The sequence below is a fragment of the Bubalus bubalis genome, chromosome 9 (genome assembly GCF_019923935.1).
Source record: "Bubalus bubalis isolate 160015118507 breed Murrah chromosome 9, NDDB_SH_1, whole genome shotgun sequence".
NCBI lineage: Eukaryota > Metazoa > Chordata > Mammalia > Artiodactyla > Bovidae > Bubalus > Bubalus bubalis.
In genome coordinates this window covers 90,775,220-90,792,882 of record NC_059165.1, presented here as the reverse complement: position 1 = coordinate 90,792,882, position 17,663 = coordinate 90,775,220, and the positions used below count along the sequence as shown (strand labels likewise).

The 17,663-nt window shown below is 56.5% G+C and overlaps 2 protein-coding genes and 1 long non-coding RNA gene across 3 annotated transcripts; 2 read left to right on the top strand and 1 right to left on the bottom strand.

Moving 5' to 3' along the window:
* Positions 1-804: 804 nt before the first annotated feature.
* Positions 805-1,822, bottom strand: LOC123335136. The gene is made up of 2 exons (XR_006553488.1): positions 1,551-1,822; positions 805-902 (listed from the first exon to the last, which is right to left on the bottom strand). It is a non-coding gene; the product is annotated as an uncharacterized LOC123335136 (long non-coding RNA).
* A 3,222-nt stretch (positions 1,823-5,044) lies between these two features.
* Positions 5,045-8,557, top strand: SMIM24 (small integral membrane protein 24). Its single transcript, XM_006047871.3, has 4 exons — positions 5,045-5,808; positions 6,549-6,654; positions 6,915-6,980; positions 8,195-8,557. The coding sequence occupies exons 1-4, from the start codon at positions 5,742-5,744 to the stop codon at positions 8,358-8,360; spliced, it is 405 nt and encodes a 134-aa protein (XP_006047933.3). The 5' UTR covers positions 5,045-5,741; the 3' UTR covers positions 8,361-8,557.
* Positions 8,558-9,985: 1,428 nt separating this feature from the next.
* LOC123327510 (small integral membrane protein 24) lies at positions 9,986-11,826 on the top strand. Its single transcript, XM_044947924.1, has 3 exons — positions 9,986-10,218; positions 10,310-10,421; positions 11,408-11,826. The coding sequence occupies exons 1-3, from the start codon at positions 10,140-10,142 to the stop codon at positions 11,526-11,528; spliced, it is 312 nt and encodes a 103-aa protein (XP_044803859.1). The 5' UTR covers positions 9,986-10,139; the 3' UTR covers positions 11,529-11,826.
* The last annotated feature ends 5,837 nt before the right edge of the window (positions 11,827-17,663 follow it).

Here is a 17,663-nt window from a genome sequence, read left to right as displayed (position 1 = left end):
GCTCCCACCACCCCCTCAAGTCGGGAAAACAGTTTACTTAACTATTTATCATAAAGGAGACAAATGAACAGCCAGATGAAGAGGGGCAAAGTCCGGGAGGGTCCCTAGCACAGGAGGATCTGTTGTCCTCCTGGAGTTTGGGGCGGATGCTCTCACACGCCCGGAAGCTCTCTAAGCCCCTTCCGGTAGGGTTTTCAACATGGGCGTGGTCTGTTAAATCATTCGCCATTGGCAATTAGCTCAGTTCCCAGCCCCTCTCCCCGGGTATACTCAGTTGTGTCTCAGTCGTACCCGACTCTGCGACCCCGTGGACTGTAGCCTGCCAGGCTCTTCTGTCCATGGAATTCTCCAGGTAAGAATACTGGAGTGGGTTGCCATGCTCTCCTCCGGGGAATCTTGACCCAGGGATTGAACCATGGTCTGTTGCATTGGAGGCAGATTCCTTACCATCTGAGCCACCCCGAAGCCCTCTCCCTGGGGTGGTGGAGCTGAAAGTTCCATCCCTCTATCCCAGAGTAGGTTCCCCATGCCACTGGGAGCCCCCCCCCCAACCCAAAGCTGCCCCACCTCGTCTGCATCAGCTGACACCCAGGTGTGGTGGAAAGAGGCTGATTACGCACCTCAGAGGAGGCTTCCTTCATCCCATCACTAGGGAAATTACAGGTTCTTGGGAGCTCTGAGTCAGGTGCCAGGACGAAGAACAAACAGATTTCCTGTTATCCTACAGCGTCACCCTCGGGTGCTAGCTGCGAGCCCTCTCCCCCATTTTACCCCAGGGCCCCAGCCCGTCTCGTCAACTTGGCCCTGTGGCATGTGGGATCTTAGTACCTTGACCAAGGATCAAACCCATGGCCCCCACACTGCAAGGCAAATTCCCAACCTCTGGACCATCAGGGAAGTCCCTGTAATTTAAGAGCAGAAAAACAACCACCATCACACACAGTCCTGACCCCATGCCTTCCAGCTCTGGCCCCCATAAGCCCTAGGAAGTTGTCAGACCCTCGCCAGCCGGTTCTCTCCCAAACCGGCGCCAACTAGGACTGCCCCTCAAGTCCCCAGAACTGTCCTTGCCCGCAGATGACCTGTGAGTGTGTGCTAAGTCCCTTCATCGTGTCCGAGTATGTGCGACCCTATGGACTGTAGCCTTCCAGGCTTTGTCCATGAGAATTCTCCAGGTAAGAATGGGTTGCCATGCCCTCCTCCAGGAGATCTTCCTGACCTAGGGATTGAACCCAGGTTTCCTGCAGCTCCTGCTCTGCAGGGGGATTCTTTACTGCTGAGCCACTGGGGAAGCCCACAGGTGGCCTCCCAGTGTCCAAATCTGGTTGTCACATCACAGTCTGCACTCTCCCCACTCGGGGCAGCCTCTGACCGCCCAGCCCCTCTGTTCCTGGGAATTTCTCAGGGACCCCGCCTCCGGCCCGCCTTCATCTCCCCTTCCTATCCTTCATTGGCCCAGGGCTGGGTCCTCAAGCACCACCCACATCCCAGCCGGGCAGCTTCATCCACTATTGGGGCTTAAATCCCATCTATGCTTCAATGATACCCACCGTTCTGACTCCAGCCGTTGGGTGGGGGTGGGGGAACGTCCTCGGAGCTCTTGACTCAGGGTCCAGTCTGCTGCTGCTGCTGCTAAGTCGCTTCAGTCGTGTCCGACTCCTAGCGACCCCATGGACTGCAGCCCACCAGGCTCCTCCGTCCATGGGATTTGCCAGGAAAGAGTACTGGAGTGGGTTGCCATTGCCTTCTCCGCAGGGTCCAGTCTGGATATCTCCAATTAGCTGATGAGGCTTCCCAAACTTAGCAGCGCTTAGACTTATTACCTCCCATAGTGGCTCCTCCTACAGGAAATGGAAACTCCTGTCATTCCAGGTGTTCAGCCTGCCAACACCAGGGTTTGATCAGTTTAAAATCTGCCCCAGCTCTGCCTACTCCGCCCCACTTTTCTGCCTGCACCTGGTCCAGCCTCAATATTGGCCATCTGAACCAGCGCAATCCCTCTGGCCCATCCCTGGCTCCCAATCTCACCTCCAGGATCTGTCCTCCCCACAACAGCCACCGGAGGGCGCCTGTGAGCACCTGAGTGAGATCCCACCCTCACCTCCACAGTCTGTCTTTCCCACAGCAGCCACCGGAGGGCGCCTGTAAGCACCCGAGTCCGGTCATGTCCAACAAGTCCAAGTCGGTCCTGCTCCAGGGCTTTTGCATCCAATAAACTTCTTCCATCTGGGAAGGAGATCAGCCCTGGGATTTCTTTGGAAGGAATGATGCTAAAGCTGAAACTCCAATACTTTGGCCACCTCGTGCGAAGAGTTGATTCATTGGAAAAGACTGTTGCTGGGAGGGATTGGGGGCAGGAGGAGAAGGGGACGACAGAGGATGAGATGGCTGGATGGCATCACTGACTCGATGGACGTGAGTCTGAGTGAACTCCGGGAGTTGGTGATGGACAGGGAGGCCTGGCGTGCTGCGATTCATGGGGTCACAAAGAGTCGGACATGACTGAGCGACTGAAATGAACTGAACTGAAACTTCTTCCCTCTGGTACTGCCATGGCTGGTCCTTTCCTCCTCTGGGTCTCTGGTCAAATATCAGCTAAACATGACCTTGGCTGCCCTATTGCAAACGTGAACTTCCCTCCTAGCAGCTCTATGCTGCCCTCAAACCACTGTTCACTTTCTCTTTTTTTTTTAATTTAATAACATTTATTTTGGCTGCACTGGGTCTTCATTGCTGCACACAGGAGCTTTCTCTAGTTGTGGGGAACAGTGGCTTCCAGCCGCAGAGCACGGGCTTTAGGGCGTATAGGCTTTGGTACCTGTGGCACATGGGTTCATTAGTTGCAGCTTGCAGGCACTGGCATGGGCTTAGTTGCCCTGTGGCATGTAGAATCTTCCTAGACCAGGGACTGAACCTGTGTCCCCTGCGTTTGCCGGAGGATTTGGAACCACTGGACCACCAGGGCCGCCCCCACGGTTCACTTTCTAACACAACACAATCATTACTCTACAGTTATGCTTTTCTCAGAGTCTGTCTCACCATGTGCACGCATGCATGCATGCTAAATCACTTCAGTCACGTCTGACTCTTTGCAACCCTGTGGACTATAGCCTGCCAGGCTCCTCTGTCCATGGGGTTCTCCAGGCAAGAATACTAGAGTGGGTTGCCATGCCCTCCTCCCGGGGGATCTTCCCGACCCAGGATTGAACCCACATCTCCTGGATCTTCTGCAGTGCAGGTGGATGCTTTACCACTGAGTCACTTGGGAAACCCCCTATCTCCCCATCTTGACCGTCAGCTCCAGGAGGGCAGGGATTTCCCCAGAAGAGGGAGCAACCTGTGCTAAGGCCCTGTGGGGGGTGATAGATGTGCAGGGTAGCACCTGGCAGTGGCTGTTGCTGAGTGAGGGAGGGGGGCAGTGGGCGGAAGTGATTTGCAATGTGATCACCCAGGCAGATGGTGGCCACAGGGGAGCCCCAATCCTCTTACCCAAAGCTCCTTAATACTTCCGCCAGGCAGGTCACCTCCGGGCCTCTCCTGCTCCGGGTGGCTGTCATGCCGGGGCTGGCGGCCGAGGAGGGAATGGATGACTGGAGCCCAGCCCCGCCACTCTATGAGGAGTACCGCCCGCCACCACTGGACACCATCCGCCTGCCCAGGTACGTGCTGTACCTGCTGCTGGCTGCGTTCCTGGTGGTGGCCGTGGCCTACGCCATTGTGGGCCATCTCATCAAGGACCTTGCCCACGATCTGGCTGGTGAGCCACTATCCACCACACCTGGCGTGGGCTAGTGCAGGATCATGGGGGGAGGGAGGTCCCAAGGGTCTCCCGTAGCCAGGGAAGAGGGCGGAAGGTGGCCATGTCTGGGGACGCTCCTCATCACCTTCCTGTCGCAGACTGGGCTTTTGGCCCGAAGCCGGACCAGGAGGACGCCCCCCGGGAGCTGCCCGAGAGCCCCGAGGGTGAAGACCTGGAAGAATTGGATCTGCAGCTGGCTCTGGCCTGGCGAGGCGAGGAAGACACGGGTGGGGGTGGTGAGGGGGCCCCCGCAGAAGCCCCCAACCGGGCCCCCCGCCGCCCCTCCATTGCCTTCAAAGATCCACCAGTCCGGAGCTCCTTTTGGAAGCTGGGCTGAGCTGGGCCCTGCCCGGGGGCCCAGGAGGCCAGCTCCAACCCCTTTGGTGGTTGTATTAATATAAAGTGGACTCATGTCCATCAGAGCCTTTTCTCCACTGATCCGCGCTGTCTCGACAGAAAACATGGTCTTTCTTGGCTCGCAGGCTCCAGAGGTTGGACACTGTTTTATTTGCATGCTCTGGCTTCCCCCATTCTGCCAGAGCCTAACCCAGCCCAGTTTCCACCAAGCCCTGGGCAACCTGTAAACCAAAAACACTAAGGAGATTAAAAAAAATAAAATCTCACAACAATAGCGGCCAACCCTTAGCTAGAGTTGTGGGATGCTAAGCAAGGCCTTTCTGTATTTTATTTCATTCAATCCTCCGAGGTGGGACTTGCTGCTGCTGCTGCTGCTAAGTCGCTTCAGTCGTGTCTGACTCTGTGCGAGACTTATCCACCCATTTATCAGATGGGAAAACGGAGGCATGCAGCCCAGACGTGACTTGGTTGGAGCAGAGAGAATTTTTTGCGGGATGAGGCCAGCCCAGCCAGTGACCTGCCTGGGGAAGCAGAGGCGTGCCCCCTGGGCTCTTCCATCTCCAGGTCCTCTCAGCTAGATTATGGGGTGGTCTGTCTCTGGGGGTCCTGACTTCCTAACTAGCCTGAGGGCACCCCGAGGACAGGGGCCTCCTTCCCTCCTGAGCTTTGCATAGGGCAGGGCACACAGTACGGACTTCAAGTGTGCCTGATGGGCTGGGCTGACTGGGCTTGCCTTGGGCTCCACTAAGTGGCCCTCATGCACCGCAGCCATGGTCAGACCTCAGGAAGGGAGGAGGCAGTGATGCTGGAGGCCTGGAGAAGGGCCAGGCCTCCCCACCCCAGTCTTCCTGCCACGTGCCTGGGCCGTGGCTGTCCCATGGCGGCTGGGGGGTAGGGTCCCCCTTCTGCCAGACAGGGCCGTCTATCTAATCAACTTAGTGATCAGGGTAGACACACAGGAGAGCTTGGGGCCTGAGTCATCGGCTGCTCTGGGCCCCGTTCTCCAGGGCTTGAAGGTGGATGGTGGCCCCTCCCTTCTTGCTCCTTGTCCTCTCCCTGGAGTTGGCTGTGGGTGCCCCAGGGTCAGGGAGCCACAATGAAGTAGCATAAGCTGGTGATGAGAGAGACCCTGTTCACATCCCAGTGCTGGCTGTTTCTGCCCAGCCTGGCACTCCTGGCCTCCCTGTAAAATGCAGGTGGCAAAAGTCTGTGGTGTGTGCAGAGAAAGAAGTGTAATGAAGTGTAAAAGCACTGAGTCAGGAAACAAGGTCAGGGCCATCTCAACTAGGCCCCTGTGGGGCTAGCCTGGGGGCCCCGCTGGATGGCTGTCCAGGGGTGGGACACAGAGCAGAGAGGCTGGACTCCCAAGTTAATCGTTACAACCAGGTCCAGAGTCTGCCCTCCTGGAAGGTGGGGGAGAGGGTGTGGGATGCCAACCAGGTGGGGCAAAGGGAGGGGCCCTCACTCGGGGCCTGCCCCGCCCCCAGACCCGCCTGCCCCCTTATCAGGAGCTGGGCAGGGCCTCCTCTGACCCTGACAAGGGGACGGCACACTCCAGCTCCCCAGCTGCTGGCTCCTCTGCACGATGGGGACCTTAGGGATCCTGCTTCTGCTCATGGGTCTGCTCCTGTCGCCAGTTGAGGCCCAGAAGCGTAAGGCTCTGACCTCTGATTTGGCGGGTGGGAGGAGGGGTTGGGGGATGGGCTCGGACATGGGCTTGCCCCCTCCCCACTTGATGAGAAACCAAGGACCCTGAGAAGAGAGGGGACAGGCAGAAGAGAAGGGAGGCCCCCTCCCCAACTCCCCCACTCCCTCAGGGCTTCCCACCCCATCTCTGAGCACCCCCATCTCTGAGGCACTTCCCTGCGGTCCAGTGTTGAGGGCTCTGCTCTCTCACTGCCCGAGGCCTGGATTCAACCCCTGGTCAGGGGACTAAGAGCCCACAAGCTGCGGTGTTGCAAAAAACAAGCAAACAAATGAAAAGGACTTCCCTGGCAGTCCAGTGGTTAGGACTCCACACCTCCACCGCCCCGGGCACGGGTTCCATCCTGGTTGGGGAACTAGATCACACATGCTAATGTCTGAGCATCTCCCGCACTCTTCTTTCCCTGTCCTTTCGGGGGGCCCCCCACCTTTCCCTGGTGCTTCCCTGGTGGCTCAGATGGTAAAGAATCCACCTGCAATGCAGGGAGACCTGGGATTGACCCCTGGGTCGGGAAGACCCCCTGGAGGAGGGCATGGCAACCCACTCCAGTATTCCTGCCTGGAGAATCCCACAGACAGAGAGGAGCCTGGCAGGCTACAGTCAATGAGTCGGACACAACTGAGGGACTAACACTCCACTTTCCACCCTTCCCATTTCTGAGTCCCCACTCCCCCCACCTCCCCACAGAGCGCCAACTGAAGCCCTGGCTGGTGGGCCTGGCTGCGGTCGTGGGGTTCCTGTTCATTGTCTTCATCCTCATGTTGGCCAACCGCCTCTGGTGCTCCAAAGCAAGGTGGGAGCCCCATTCCTCACCCCTTCCCCTCCCTACTCCCAAAGTGCTGGGCACCTCTTCCCACTTCATGACCCTCTCTGGTCCCTTTCCTTGTCTCCCCATTTCCCTGCTCCCCTTGCCCCCACAGCCCAGGACAATCATGCAGTTCCCCCCGCTGGCTCTTGCTTCCTGGAGTTCCTTCAATCTGGGGGAGACTGAGGCTGCCTCCACTTCCTGCCCTTTATCCATCCCCACCCCTCTGACTCCCATCTCTTCTGCAGAGCTGAGGATGAAGAGAGGCCTACATTGAGGATGAATCCCAACCCGTACGAGGAAGTGAATCTGAGGTACTGCTGTGTGAGCATGTGCGTGTGTATGGTCAGCTCTTCCTGTCCCCCTCTCAGGGACAGGAGGGGTGGGTGTGTACTGATGACCTCTTTCCGTCCTTGAACACCTCAGCCACACTCTGGCCCCAGGGCCTTAGCACCTACTGTTTGTTCTGATTTGTACACCTTTGCCCATATCTTCTGGCTGGCTCTGTCTCTCCTCCAGTCCCTGCTCAGTTGGTTCCTCCCCACAGAAGCCCAACCTGACCAACAGCCTTCCTGATGCTCTCTCTGACACAGCCCTGCATCTTTCTTTGCACGTATTGCCAAATGAAATTATCTAAGTCATTTACCAGTTTCTGAACAGAACTTAGCTTTGGTCCAGGCTGTGTCCCCAGGGCCCTGCCCAGGGCCTGGCATGCAGTAGGCACTTACTAAATACCTGTTGAACAAGATGGTGGTGTGGGATAGTGCAGGGACTGTGTGCGTGTGATTTGGTGTGGGTGACTCTCCTGGATTCAGCGTCTCCCATGATCCTGTTTCCAGATGTGACTCTGATGAGAGCTCAGGGATGCGGGCAGGGCTGGAGGCTCTTACGGAGCAAGCACCCCAACTTGGGCAAAGGTTTGGGGACAGGAGTAGGAGCTGGGAGCTGGGAGGAGACTATCCTGGCTGGAAGATTCTCAGCTGAGCCCAAGATGCCTGAGGGAGGGGTCTGGGATGGACTATGCTTTGTTTAGACCCAGCTCAGTCCCAGTAAAGTGTGATTCCTGCTCTCAGGATGTGCTGGAGGCTCCAGGTCCAATAAGTGCTCCTAATTCATAGTTTGCTCCCTGCCAGGTTCATTCCTTCCCCATCCATCCATTTACACTCCCACCCACAAATCCTCCCATCCATTCTCCCATCTATCCATCCATCCATACATCCATTCTCCCATCCATCCACCTATCCATCTATCCATCCACCCATCCATCTATCCATTCATCCATTCTCCCATCCATCCATCCATCCATTCTCCTATCCATTCATCCATTCTTCCACTGAACAACTTAACCTTAGTTTCTGCCTTTGTGAAAGGGAAATCACAAGGGTGCCTTGTAAGGGCTGTTTTGAAGATTCAGCAAAGACTTTTTGTAAAGCATTGGCACAGGTAAAGGCCTGGCACAGGTGAGGGTCTGTTAAATGGGAATGACTCTGTTTTGTTACCATGGTTTGGGGTCTTTGTGTCCCTACAGAAAAGAAGACAAGAAAGGGAAGGAAGAGAAGGAGGAAAAGGCCGAGGAGAAAAAAGCTGGGAAGGGGAAAAAGGCCAAGAAGAAAGGAAAGAGAAACTTCGGGCTGGAGCTAGAGGAAAAGGAGGAGGGCAGGGACTACGAGAAAGTCAAGAACACGGCCATGTGAAGATTCAGTCACCTCCTCCAAGAAACCCGCCAGAGATGCCCCTTCCACACCCTAGAAGCAATGAACTGAACCTGAAGCCACTGTGGTGACTCCATCTGTGGTTGAGAGTACGGGGCCCTGAATGAAGAGGCTTGGGACCCTACCCACCCCCCACCAAGGAGGGCTCTTCGTGTGTTATACAGTCTATATTGTTATGATTTGTTCTGTCTGGTGATTCTTCTTGCACTCGGAGACCATCCCTGGTTCCCGAGAAACCCCCAACCCCCACAATCTCACCGCTCTACCTGCTTTTCCCCACTGCCTGACATCTATTGACCAAAACCTCCTTCCTCCTGTTCAGCTTCAGGACCAGTATAGGCCAGGGACTGGGGGAGAGCCTTTCAAAAGGGCTTCCATTGTCCCCTGGGACTCAGTTTCCCCAGGAGGAGACAGCTTTGGGGGCTGGGAGCAAGGCCCGGGCAGCTGTGGGAGACCAAACTCCACTGTGCCCAGGTGCTGGGCAGATCAGACGCTCCCCTTGCAATCTTGATCCTGCCGTCCTGAACCCTGAACTTTGAGCCCCGAGGGCTGTCTCCTGGGAAAGCCTTGTTCCCTCCACCCCCAGGTTTTTGGCTCACGTGACTCCATTTCCAGAAACTGGGTCTTGAAGGGTGGGGTGCCCCTGGGTGCACCATCTTGGGAGGGGACAAGCCTCCCCTGCTCTCCTCACTTTCTTCAGGCCCTGGACCTTGCCCTGGATGTTAACCATTTCCTAATGAGAACTTGGATAAAGGCTGGTGTTTATCATTTTATTTATTTATTGGCTGTGCTGGGTCTCCGTTGCTGCGCAGGTTTTTCTCTAGTTGTGGCCAGTGGGGGCTACTCTCTTGCTGTGCAGGCTTCTCGTTGCGTTGGCTTATCTTGTTGCGGAGCAGGCTTCAGTAGTTGCATTAGGGCTCTCTTGTGAAGCCAGTAGCTGGGGTGGTAGCCCAGAAGGCGGGGAGCTTCTGAGACTATCCCAGGACCGGCCACCAGGGGGCAGAGAAGTTGTAAATAAAAATATATAATCTCCCTAAAAGATGCTTCCACTGAACGCCTAGCATCCTTATGGTCTCAGTCTCTGTCGGTTTGCAATTCATCCCATTTTCCAGCTGAAAACACTGAGACTTAGAAAGAAGGATGCCACCAGCCCAGGTCTCCCTGGCTGTTGTTGGCAGCCCTGGGATGGAAGCCTAGGCTGCCCAAGGGACGGGCACATGCAGGGGCTGGCTCAAGTCAGATTTGGAGGTTCATGTCCTAGGACGGGAGAGGGTTGTGGTAGGGGGTGTTCCTAGCTGGGAGAATTGTGTTCCTCTGGGATGCTGTGTGGTCCCAGGGAAGTGCCCTAACTTCTCTGAGCCTCGAGTTGGCTCCTCTTTTGCAATGTGAGGACAAGAGTCCTGACCACCAGAGTGTGAGACTTGATGGAGGTGCTGGGACTTCAGAGCCAGTACAATGCCTGGTGGTCAGGAAATGAGTTCCCCACCCTTCTCGAGCCGCCCCTACTGTGGCTCTGACCTAGGGGCTCTGACCGTGGAGAGTGAGGGTCAGGATGGGCCTCAGGGATTCATGGCCAAGGAAGCTCAGGACCCTGAGCCCCTCCCCATGGTGCCCGGAACTCAGGGAGGGGACCCCACCTCCTACTTCCTGGGGCCCCGGCCACACCCTGCCCTGGGGTGCGCTGGGCAGGCCACTTCCTTCTCCCGCTGGGGCTGCAACCCCAGAATCTGCTGGATAGGGGCGAGGACAAGAGGGCGCAGGATGGGTAAATTCTGGACGACCCCCGGTCAACTCTCTCTTCTCGCAGCTCTGGTCCCAAGGCTGGTGCAGGCCCAACCCCGTAAGGCCTTGGGAGGGAGTGGGGGTGGAGTAGGGAAAACAGTCCCAACCTGGCGGCCCCGACGCTGACCCAACCCTGCTCCCGCCCGCAGTGGCCCAGCGGAAGTCGTGGCTGGTGGGACTGGGGGCTGCACTGGCCTTCCTCTTCCTCATCTTTGTCCTCACCTTGGTCTATGCCGTCTGGTGCCGGGAGTCCCATGACAGGTGGGTTCTCATCCTTCTGAGCCCCTCCCCATAGCTTACTCTTTAGCATCTCAGCTCCGCCCCTCTCTGAATCCCACCCCTCTAAGCTCCTCCTCGTGCCGAGCCTCTCCCTTACTAGCCCCTCTTCTCTATGAGTCCCGCCCTTCTGAGCCCCGCCCCTCGCCGGCCCCTCCCCTCTAAGCTCCTCCTCTACCGAGCCCCTCCCTTCTTTGAGTCCTGCCCCTCTAAGCCCCTCCTCGAGCCAAGCACCTCCCCTCTAAGCCCCTCCCCTCTAGGAGCCCCTTCCCTCTCCGAGCATCCTCCAAGACTGGGCAGGACCAGCGGGGTAATACTCTGATTCTGAGAAGTCCCCAGGGGTGCCTCACAGGACCTCACTGGCTTCGCTCCTGACTACCTACCTGCAAAACGAGGGTGGCTTCCTCACAGAGATCCCCCATCCCTAGGATGTGTTTTAATAGGGGGGGTCTATAAAGTATCACCCCAATGCCAATACCACCCATTTATCTATCTACCTGTCCATCATCCATCCATCATCCCCCCGACCTGTCTCCCACCTTTTCTCTCTCCTTCCCTCCCTCCATCATCCATCCCTCTTATCTGTCCATCTATCCATCCACCCACCTTCCCACTACTCATCCATGCGTCCATTCGTTCATCTATCCACACACTCATTAATCCATCCATCCATCCGTCGGTCAAGTCCTTCATCTCTCTGCCCATCCACTCACCCACAGTTCTGAAACCCAGGAAGCCAAAGAGGCCAGAAATTAAGAGCTCAGTTTTGGCTCATACAGTTCGAGCTCCTGAACTTCCTTCGTGTTCTAAGGGGGCGAGTGTCCTAAGCTGCCTGAGTCTCGTCCCCTTCTGTGTCATGGGAACAGTAAGGGTGCCTGCAGGACTCAGAGCTTCTGGGAGAATTGTCAGAGGCCTGGAGCACTGTCTGTCCTTATTAACTCCGATTATCTGGGCTCTTCTGGTCTCCACAGCAGTGAAGAGAAGGAAGAGGAGACTGTGAGAAAGGAGAAGGGAGAGGACGACTGGGGGCTGGAACTGGAGGAGACAGAGGGGCCTCCGACCCATGAAGCAATGGCAAGTTCCTCCACATGAAGTCTTCCCACTCATCTCCTCCAGGCAGTCCTCCAGGGATGCCCCAATGCCTTCTCCCCACCCTATCAGCAAAGGACCTGGTCCTGGGGCCAGTAAGATGACTCTCTCGGATTCAGAGGTCTCAGAACCCACCCCAAATCCCTCTCAGAGGGCTCTCTGTGTGTTACCTGGTGGTCCCGTATCCCTTCTCAAGCTTGGTCTCCACCTGATGATTCTTCTTGAGCTTGGAGGGCGCCCCTGGAGAAGGAGCCGCCCACATCTCCCCAAGAACCCCCCACCCCCCACTGTCTCCTGTCTCTTTACCCAGTCCACCGCAGGCATCTTTTTACGCAGAGCCTGATTTCTTTTCCCACCTCCAATTTCTGTCAGGTTTTGGATTTCATCAGAGAAGGCAGGTCCTCCTGTTGCCCAGGTGTAAGCTCTTCCAAGAGCTTTCTTTGAGTCCCAGTCCCTCTCCTTGCTGCTGTACGCTGTCCCTGAACATGAACTTTGGGCTGGCTCAGCGTGCAGGGCCGTTTCCTGGGAGATGAGGGCTTCTCCTACCCTGTGCTGAGTTTCAGCACTCTGTCCTGCACGCTAGCACTCCCAGGGGGTGGGGTGAGGGTGCAGGGGTGGGAGTAGGGGGGCGACACAGGATCATTATCCCCTCTTCCTATCCTGCACTCCTGGTGGGGAGGCTCCATAGAGAAGGAGCTGGAGTCCTCACTTCTTTGCTGTGTATCCCGGAGCAAGTAACTTAACCTCTCTGTGCCCAAGAGTCTAGTTCTGTAAAAGGAAAGAATAAATCCTTCTTAAGTTGTCACGAGGAACTGAATGAAATACTGCCTACAAAACTCCGGAGCGCAGGACCCAGCACCCTAAAGGCATCTAACAAGTATCAGCTTTCTGTATGCTGAAATGGTGAGGATGGGGGTGGGGGCAAAGGAGCCTGCCGCCTCAGACTTGGGGGATCCGGAAGGTCAGAGGGTGTGTTTTCAGACGGCAGTTCTGGGAGCGTAGTTTTCAGTCCTCCAGTTTCCTCCAGGCGAGGCCCGGGGCTTCCGCGTGGGTGGCCGTGCGGAGGGTGGGGCGGGAAGGGAGAAGGGAGGTGCTGTCTGGGCTCCTCCCTTTCCGCAGGGGCGGGACTTCCCTACTAGAAGGCGTCTGGGGGCATTTCAGGGGCGTTTTTAGGTTGTCGCAAGCCTTCCCCTTTTATGGCGTTTAGGGGGGAGTCAGTGCTGGGACAGCCCTTTCAAAGCCCCCAAATTGTTTTACCCCAGGGGCCAATGGATGAAAAAGACTCGGCTTTCCTTGAGGTTAAAGGCCAGATTGAGTCCCCCTACCCCGACTGAGCCTCGAACCTGGGATGAACCTCCAGCCTCCGGCTGAACCCTCCATTCCAGCTGAACCCCCACCAAGTTGAGCCTCACCCGAAATGAGAGCCCCATCCCGCAAAAGAAGCTCCTTCTAGATCCCCTCTTCCCTTCTTCCCGCCCCCCGCCCCTTCCTCCCAAGCGGGACTGTGGGGTTGGGGGTCAGCTGACTCCTCCACCCGGGACCTGGTTTCTGGATCCTAGGTCTGACCACAAGGGGGCGCCAGAACCTCTTCGCTGACCGCAGAAGCGACCATCTCTTCTGGGAATGCAGCAGGGGCATGGGAAGGGTGCGCGTCCACCCGGGGGTCCTGGGATCCCTCATCCCTGCCTCCCGAATGTTTCTTCTGCGCCTGTTACCGGGCGGCGGTGTGGGCTGCGTTCCTGGGTGTCCGCGTCAGCGCACCCTACCTGAGTCCCTCTCCGCTCACCTTGCTGTCTTTTTGTGCCTCAGTTTCCCCATCAGTGAACAGAGACAGAAACGTCCCTCCCCGGTGTGCGGGGTGGCGTGTGGGTAAGATGCAAGGAGCCTGGGCAGCTGGAGAGCTTTGATTGCACGTCTTGGGGTCTCTGGGGGACTGCTGGGGGGTAGGATGGAAGACCTCCCCCCCAAGAAGGGGTAGTGACTGCCCCTCACAGGCATGGCGAGCTTCCCTGATGGCTCAGATGGTAAAGAATCCACCCGCAATGCAGGAGACCAGGTTCAGTCCCTGGTCGGGAAGATCCCCTGGAGAAGGGAATGGCTTACCCACTCCATTATTCTTGCCTGGAGAATCCCATGGATAGGGGAACCCAGTACGCTACAGTCCATGGGGTCTCAGAGTCAGACACAACTGAGCGACTTTGATAGGCATGGTACTTCCGTACCGCCACCCTCCTGTGGCTCTGGGGAGAGCTGGATATGAATAGTTCTGAGTGGTCAGCGGTGGGGTTGGAGAGACAGGGATGCTGGGGTGCTGGGAGGGCAAGCATGGCAGGCCTAGGCAGGTGGGTAGGGCCTCCTGGAGGTGAGGGTAGAGGAACCAAGCCAAGCCCCATCCCCTCCTCTGCCCATAGCCCTCCAGGGCTCCCACCTCCTTGGGGTTAAAAGTCCCAAGTCCTCCTGTGACCCACAAACCCCTGAATGATCTGCCTTGTCTCCTCCTTGCCCTCCCCTCCCTCTTGCCCCCTCCCTCTCTCCGCTCAAGCCACACAGGCCTCCTCACTGTTCCCCCAACACACCAAGCACAGTCCTGCCCCAGGGCCTTTGCATGGTGTGTGCCCTCTGCCTGGAAAACTCTTCTGTCAGATTTTCAGGGGGCTGTTTCTTCTCTCCATTCAAACTTCTGTTGAAAGGTTACTTCCTCACATGCGGCCAACTCTCCTATCCCGTACTCTGCTCTATTTGTCTCCCTGGCATTTATCTCCTCTGACATATTTATTTTTATTGTTTATTTTGTTTTCCCAACTTTGAACTGTGCCACGAAGACAGATCATTTAGGGCATTTTGTTCTCCACTGTGTCCCAAGGGCTAGGTACCCAGAAGATACTCAGGGAATCTTTGCTGAATGAATGGGGTTTTGCTAGGTGGGGGAAAAACAAGGAAGGAAGGCAGTCTGTACATTTATGGAACACTGACTATGTGCCAGGCTTTGTCCCTGGAGCCAGGCAGGAGGTGGAATTACCTGAGCTGGCACAGAGCAGGTGCTCCATAGATGCCCATGGAACTTGTTGATCAAAGGTGCTGAGGAATTCCAAGACTGGTTTTCTGAGGCTACCTCCCCTTCCAGCCTCTTCCCTGAACTTTGACAAGAACCTGGAACAGCCGGAACAGCCTGAACGCAACACAGAAAGGAGGACCCAAGACAGCTAGAAAGAGTCGAAGCATAGCTTGTTTAATTTTTATACATTTTTTCTTTTTTCTTTTTTTTTTTGCCTTTTATTGAATCTTTTATGGAACCCCCCCTTTTTCATTTTTTTTTCATTTTTTTTTTTTTTGCATAGGGAAACAAACAAACAAAATAATAACAGCCAGAGTCACTTTCTGTAAATGGTACTTAGGTAGGCGCGTCCGCGGAAACTGAAACGACTGCATAATATACAAGGTTATGAACGGAGTATGATGTGGGGGCACGGGGCAGGGGAGCAGGCAAGGAGAAGGCTGGGCCTGGGTCAGCCCGGATGTCCGGCTCCTTGTTCCCCATCCCTGCCTTGGGGAGGAGGAGAGGGGAGAGGAGATGGGCAGTGGGCTGGCCTGGCACCAACCTTCTCCTGACATAGGTTCATGAGCATGGTGTGTGTGTGTGTGTGTGTGTGAGAGAGAGAGAGAGAGAGAGAGAGAGAGAGATCCGGTATGTGTGGCAAGCAGAAAGCGAGAGACAGAGTAAACTATCCTGGTAATATTGGTAAAATACAAAATGGGGAAAAAAACTCAAAAAATATCTCCAAGGCGACAGGAAATGAAACAGCAACACCACCAAAAAATGTGAGAGAAAAAAAGAGAGAAAGAAAGAAAATTCAGAGAGAAAACGAGTTTCCCTCCTTTCTCCCTGTTGCCCCGCCCCGACCACGTGTTCTGTCCCTCAGACACCCTGCTGTCTCGCCCTCCCACCCCCCATGTGTGGCCCTGGCAAGGGGGAGAGGGTAAGAAGTTTGGGGTAGGGGCCAGGACCCCTGGACTGGAAGGGGCTTTGGTTTCAGGGGGCCTGGCTGGGATCCAAGATGGGAGGCTGGGGTGCTGATGCACTTAGGGAGTGAGCTTTGGGGGCTCACAACCGGAGGGGGGCTGGGTAGCTCCTGGCCCCTTTCCAGCGGGTCTCCTTCTAGCCAGGTGGTGTGAAGGGCGGGAATTTGCGGGGGGAGTGGGTCTTCCTCTCCTGGAGCCCATGTTCCTGTTGGATCCCGCCTCCTCTTTCCTGAGGCCTGAGGGACCCCCTGGGAGCTGGGAAGGAGGACCTCAAAGCTATACCAGCAGACGTGTGAGGCACTGCTTGGGAAGTCTGTTTTGGTATCGCTGGCAACAAGTCCTGCTGGGATTGCTTTGGGTCTCCTTGCTTCACTTGGGGAGCGGGGTGGGGTGGGGGTGGGCCTCCGGGGCCAGCTCGGACCCCACACACTCTGAAATGCTTAGGGATAGATCAATGGGTGGGGGGGGGTGGAGAGGTGGTGTCAGTTTGGAGATGCGGCTCTCAGGGAGTGTCCGAAGGGGCAGAAAGATTGAAGGATGCAGGAGATGTAGGACCTGAGGGCGTGTCTCTGGAACCTCTCTCCCATCACCCTTCCTAACCCACCCCCCCACACACAAAAAGTAAAAATCAGGGGTCTCAGAGAGAGAGAGACTCCAGGCCAAAATAAAAAGTAGCCACTGTATAATCTGTATTATGAGAAAAAAATTCCAAAATTATACATATATATATAATGTATAGTATAGCCCTACACTGGAGGTCAAAGTACCATCAGAGAAGCCAAAGGGAGTGGGTGGCTGGGGTCCCGTCTCTCCCAGAGGGCTGGATGGCTGCTCCTGGCCCCGGGATCCTGCCTCACTGGTAGCTGTCCAGCCCAATCTGTCTGCTCCTGGAATGCTGCTGTCTCCGGGGACAGAGGGAAAGTTCCGGAGCTGGGGGTGTGGGGGGTCCTGAGGCTGAAACTGCTGCTTGGGGAGCGGCAGCAGGGCCCCCTCCCCACAGCCTCCCTTGGGGTTCCCTTCCAGTCTGATTGTCTAGCTCAGGGTGGGAATCAGGGCTCATAACCCGGCCAGAATGTGGGTTCCAGACCTGGGCACTGGGGACCCTGGACCTACCCTCCCTCCCCAGGTCAGACAGGGTGGGGCTGGCTTGCCGCTCCACACCTCCCTCTCCACCCTGGTCAGGGTCTGCTACCTCCCTCCAAAGAGAGGGATGGAGGTGATCTGCATATATTGGGGAGGTCTCCCTTAGTCTTTTCCACAGCAAGGGCTGGACCCCAAGGTCAGGCTAGGGGACTCTGCATGAGATGGGCTATGATTGAGGGGGTGACGGTGGGCTTGGGAGGGGATGGGGTTTGAGATGTCAGTTTCATAAGTGTCAAAAAAAACAAAAAAACCCAACACCCTGCCCACCTCCCTCCCAGGGCATGAACCCCAACTGCACTGGCAGGTGGGAGCCTGATTCCTAGTGTTTCTGCCTATTCTGACGCACAGCAGGCAAGGAAGGGAGGGGCTCCGAGGCCCGGGGTGCTGTGGGGTGCAGTCATGAGGGACACCAGGGTCCGAGGCGAGCCTGTGGAGGAGGGGTCCCACAGGGACGTGCCACCCACTCCCCTGTGCCACTGGCTGTCCCCACTTCCCTGGTGGCGGGGGTGGGATGGGGGGGGAAGAAAGCCGGAAATGGGCCCTGTGGAAACTGACAAGCAGGGCCTTGGGCTCTTGGGCCAAAGGGCCGTTCTCAAGGGCAGGGTCAAGGCCGGGGCCTGGTCTCTCTCCCTGGCCCTGCGGCTAGTTGAGGTGTCTTTTTGGAATAAAACATGGCGTGAGCAAAGAGTGGCAGACGAAAGCCAGGGTCTGGCTGCAAGGCCCCACCCAGCTCTGGAGACAGTTCTAACATCCAAGGTGGTGGCTGAAGAGCGAATGGGGACTGCTCGCCAAGCGTACGCCGACAGGAGATGTTCAAGGGGCCCAGGGACTGGGCGGGCCGGAGATGGCGAGGAGAGATGGGCCCAAGGTTGGTGGACCCAGCCTCGGGGTCTCTTGCCTGGACACTTCACTGACTGCTACTGTCTCGGCTTTGGTAGAGTTAAAGGCAGAGAAAATTGGAGGAAAAATAAAAAA

Bases quoted from the DNA above. Each gene is read 5' to 3' on its own strand.
- SMIM24 (XM_006047871.3), top strand. From the start codon at position 5,742: ATGGGGACCTTAGGGATCCTGCTTCTGCTCATGGGTCTGCTCCTGTCG. The intron at 5,809-6,548 runs GTAAGGCTCTGA...ACCTCCCCACAG, and splicing joins GCCAGTTGAGGCCCAGAAGC to AGCGCCAACTGAAGCCCTGG. The intron at 6,981-8,194 runs GTACTGCTGTGT...GTGTCCCTACAG, and splicing joins TACGAGGAAGTGAATCTGAG to AAAAGAAGACAAGAAAGGGA.
- LOC123327510 (XM_044947924.1), top strand. From the start codon at position 10,140: ATGGGTAAATTCTGGACGACCCCCGGTCAACTCTCTCTTCTCGCAGCT. The intron at 10,219-10,309 runs GTAAGGCCTTGG...TCCCGCCCGCAG, and splicing joins GCTGGTGCAGGCCCAACCCC to TGGCCCAGCGGAAGTCGTGG. The intron at 10,422-11,407 runs GTGGGTTCTCAT...TGGTCTCCACAG, and splicing joins TGCCGGGAGTCCCATGACAG to CAGTGAAGAGAAGGAAGAGG.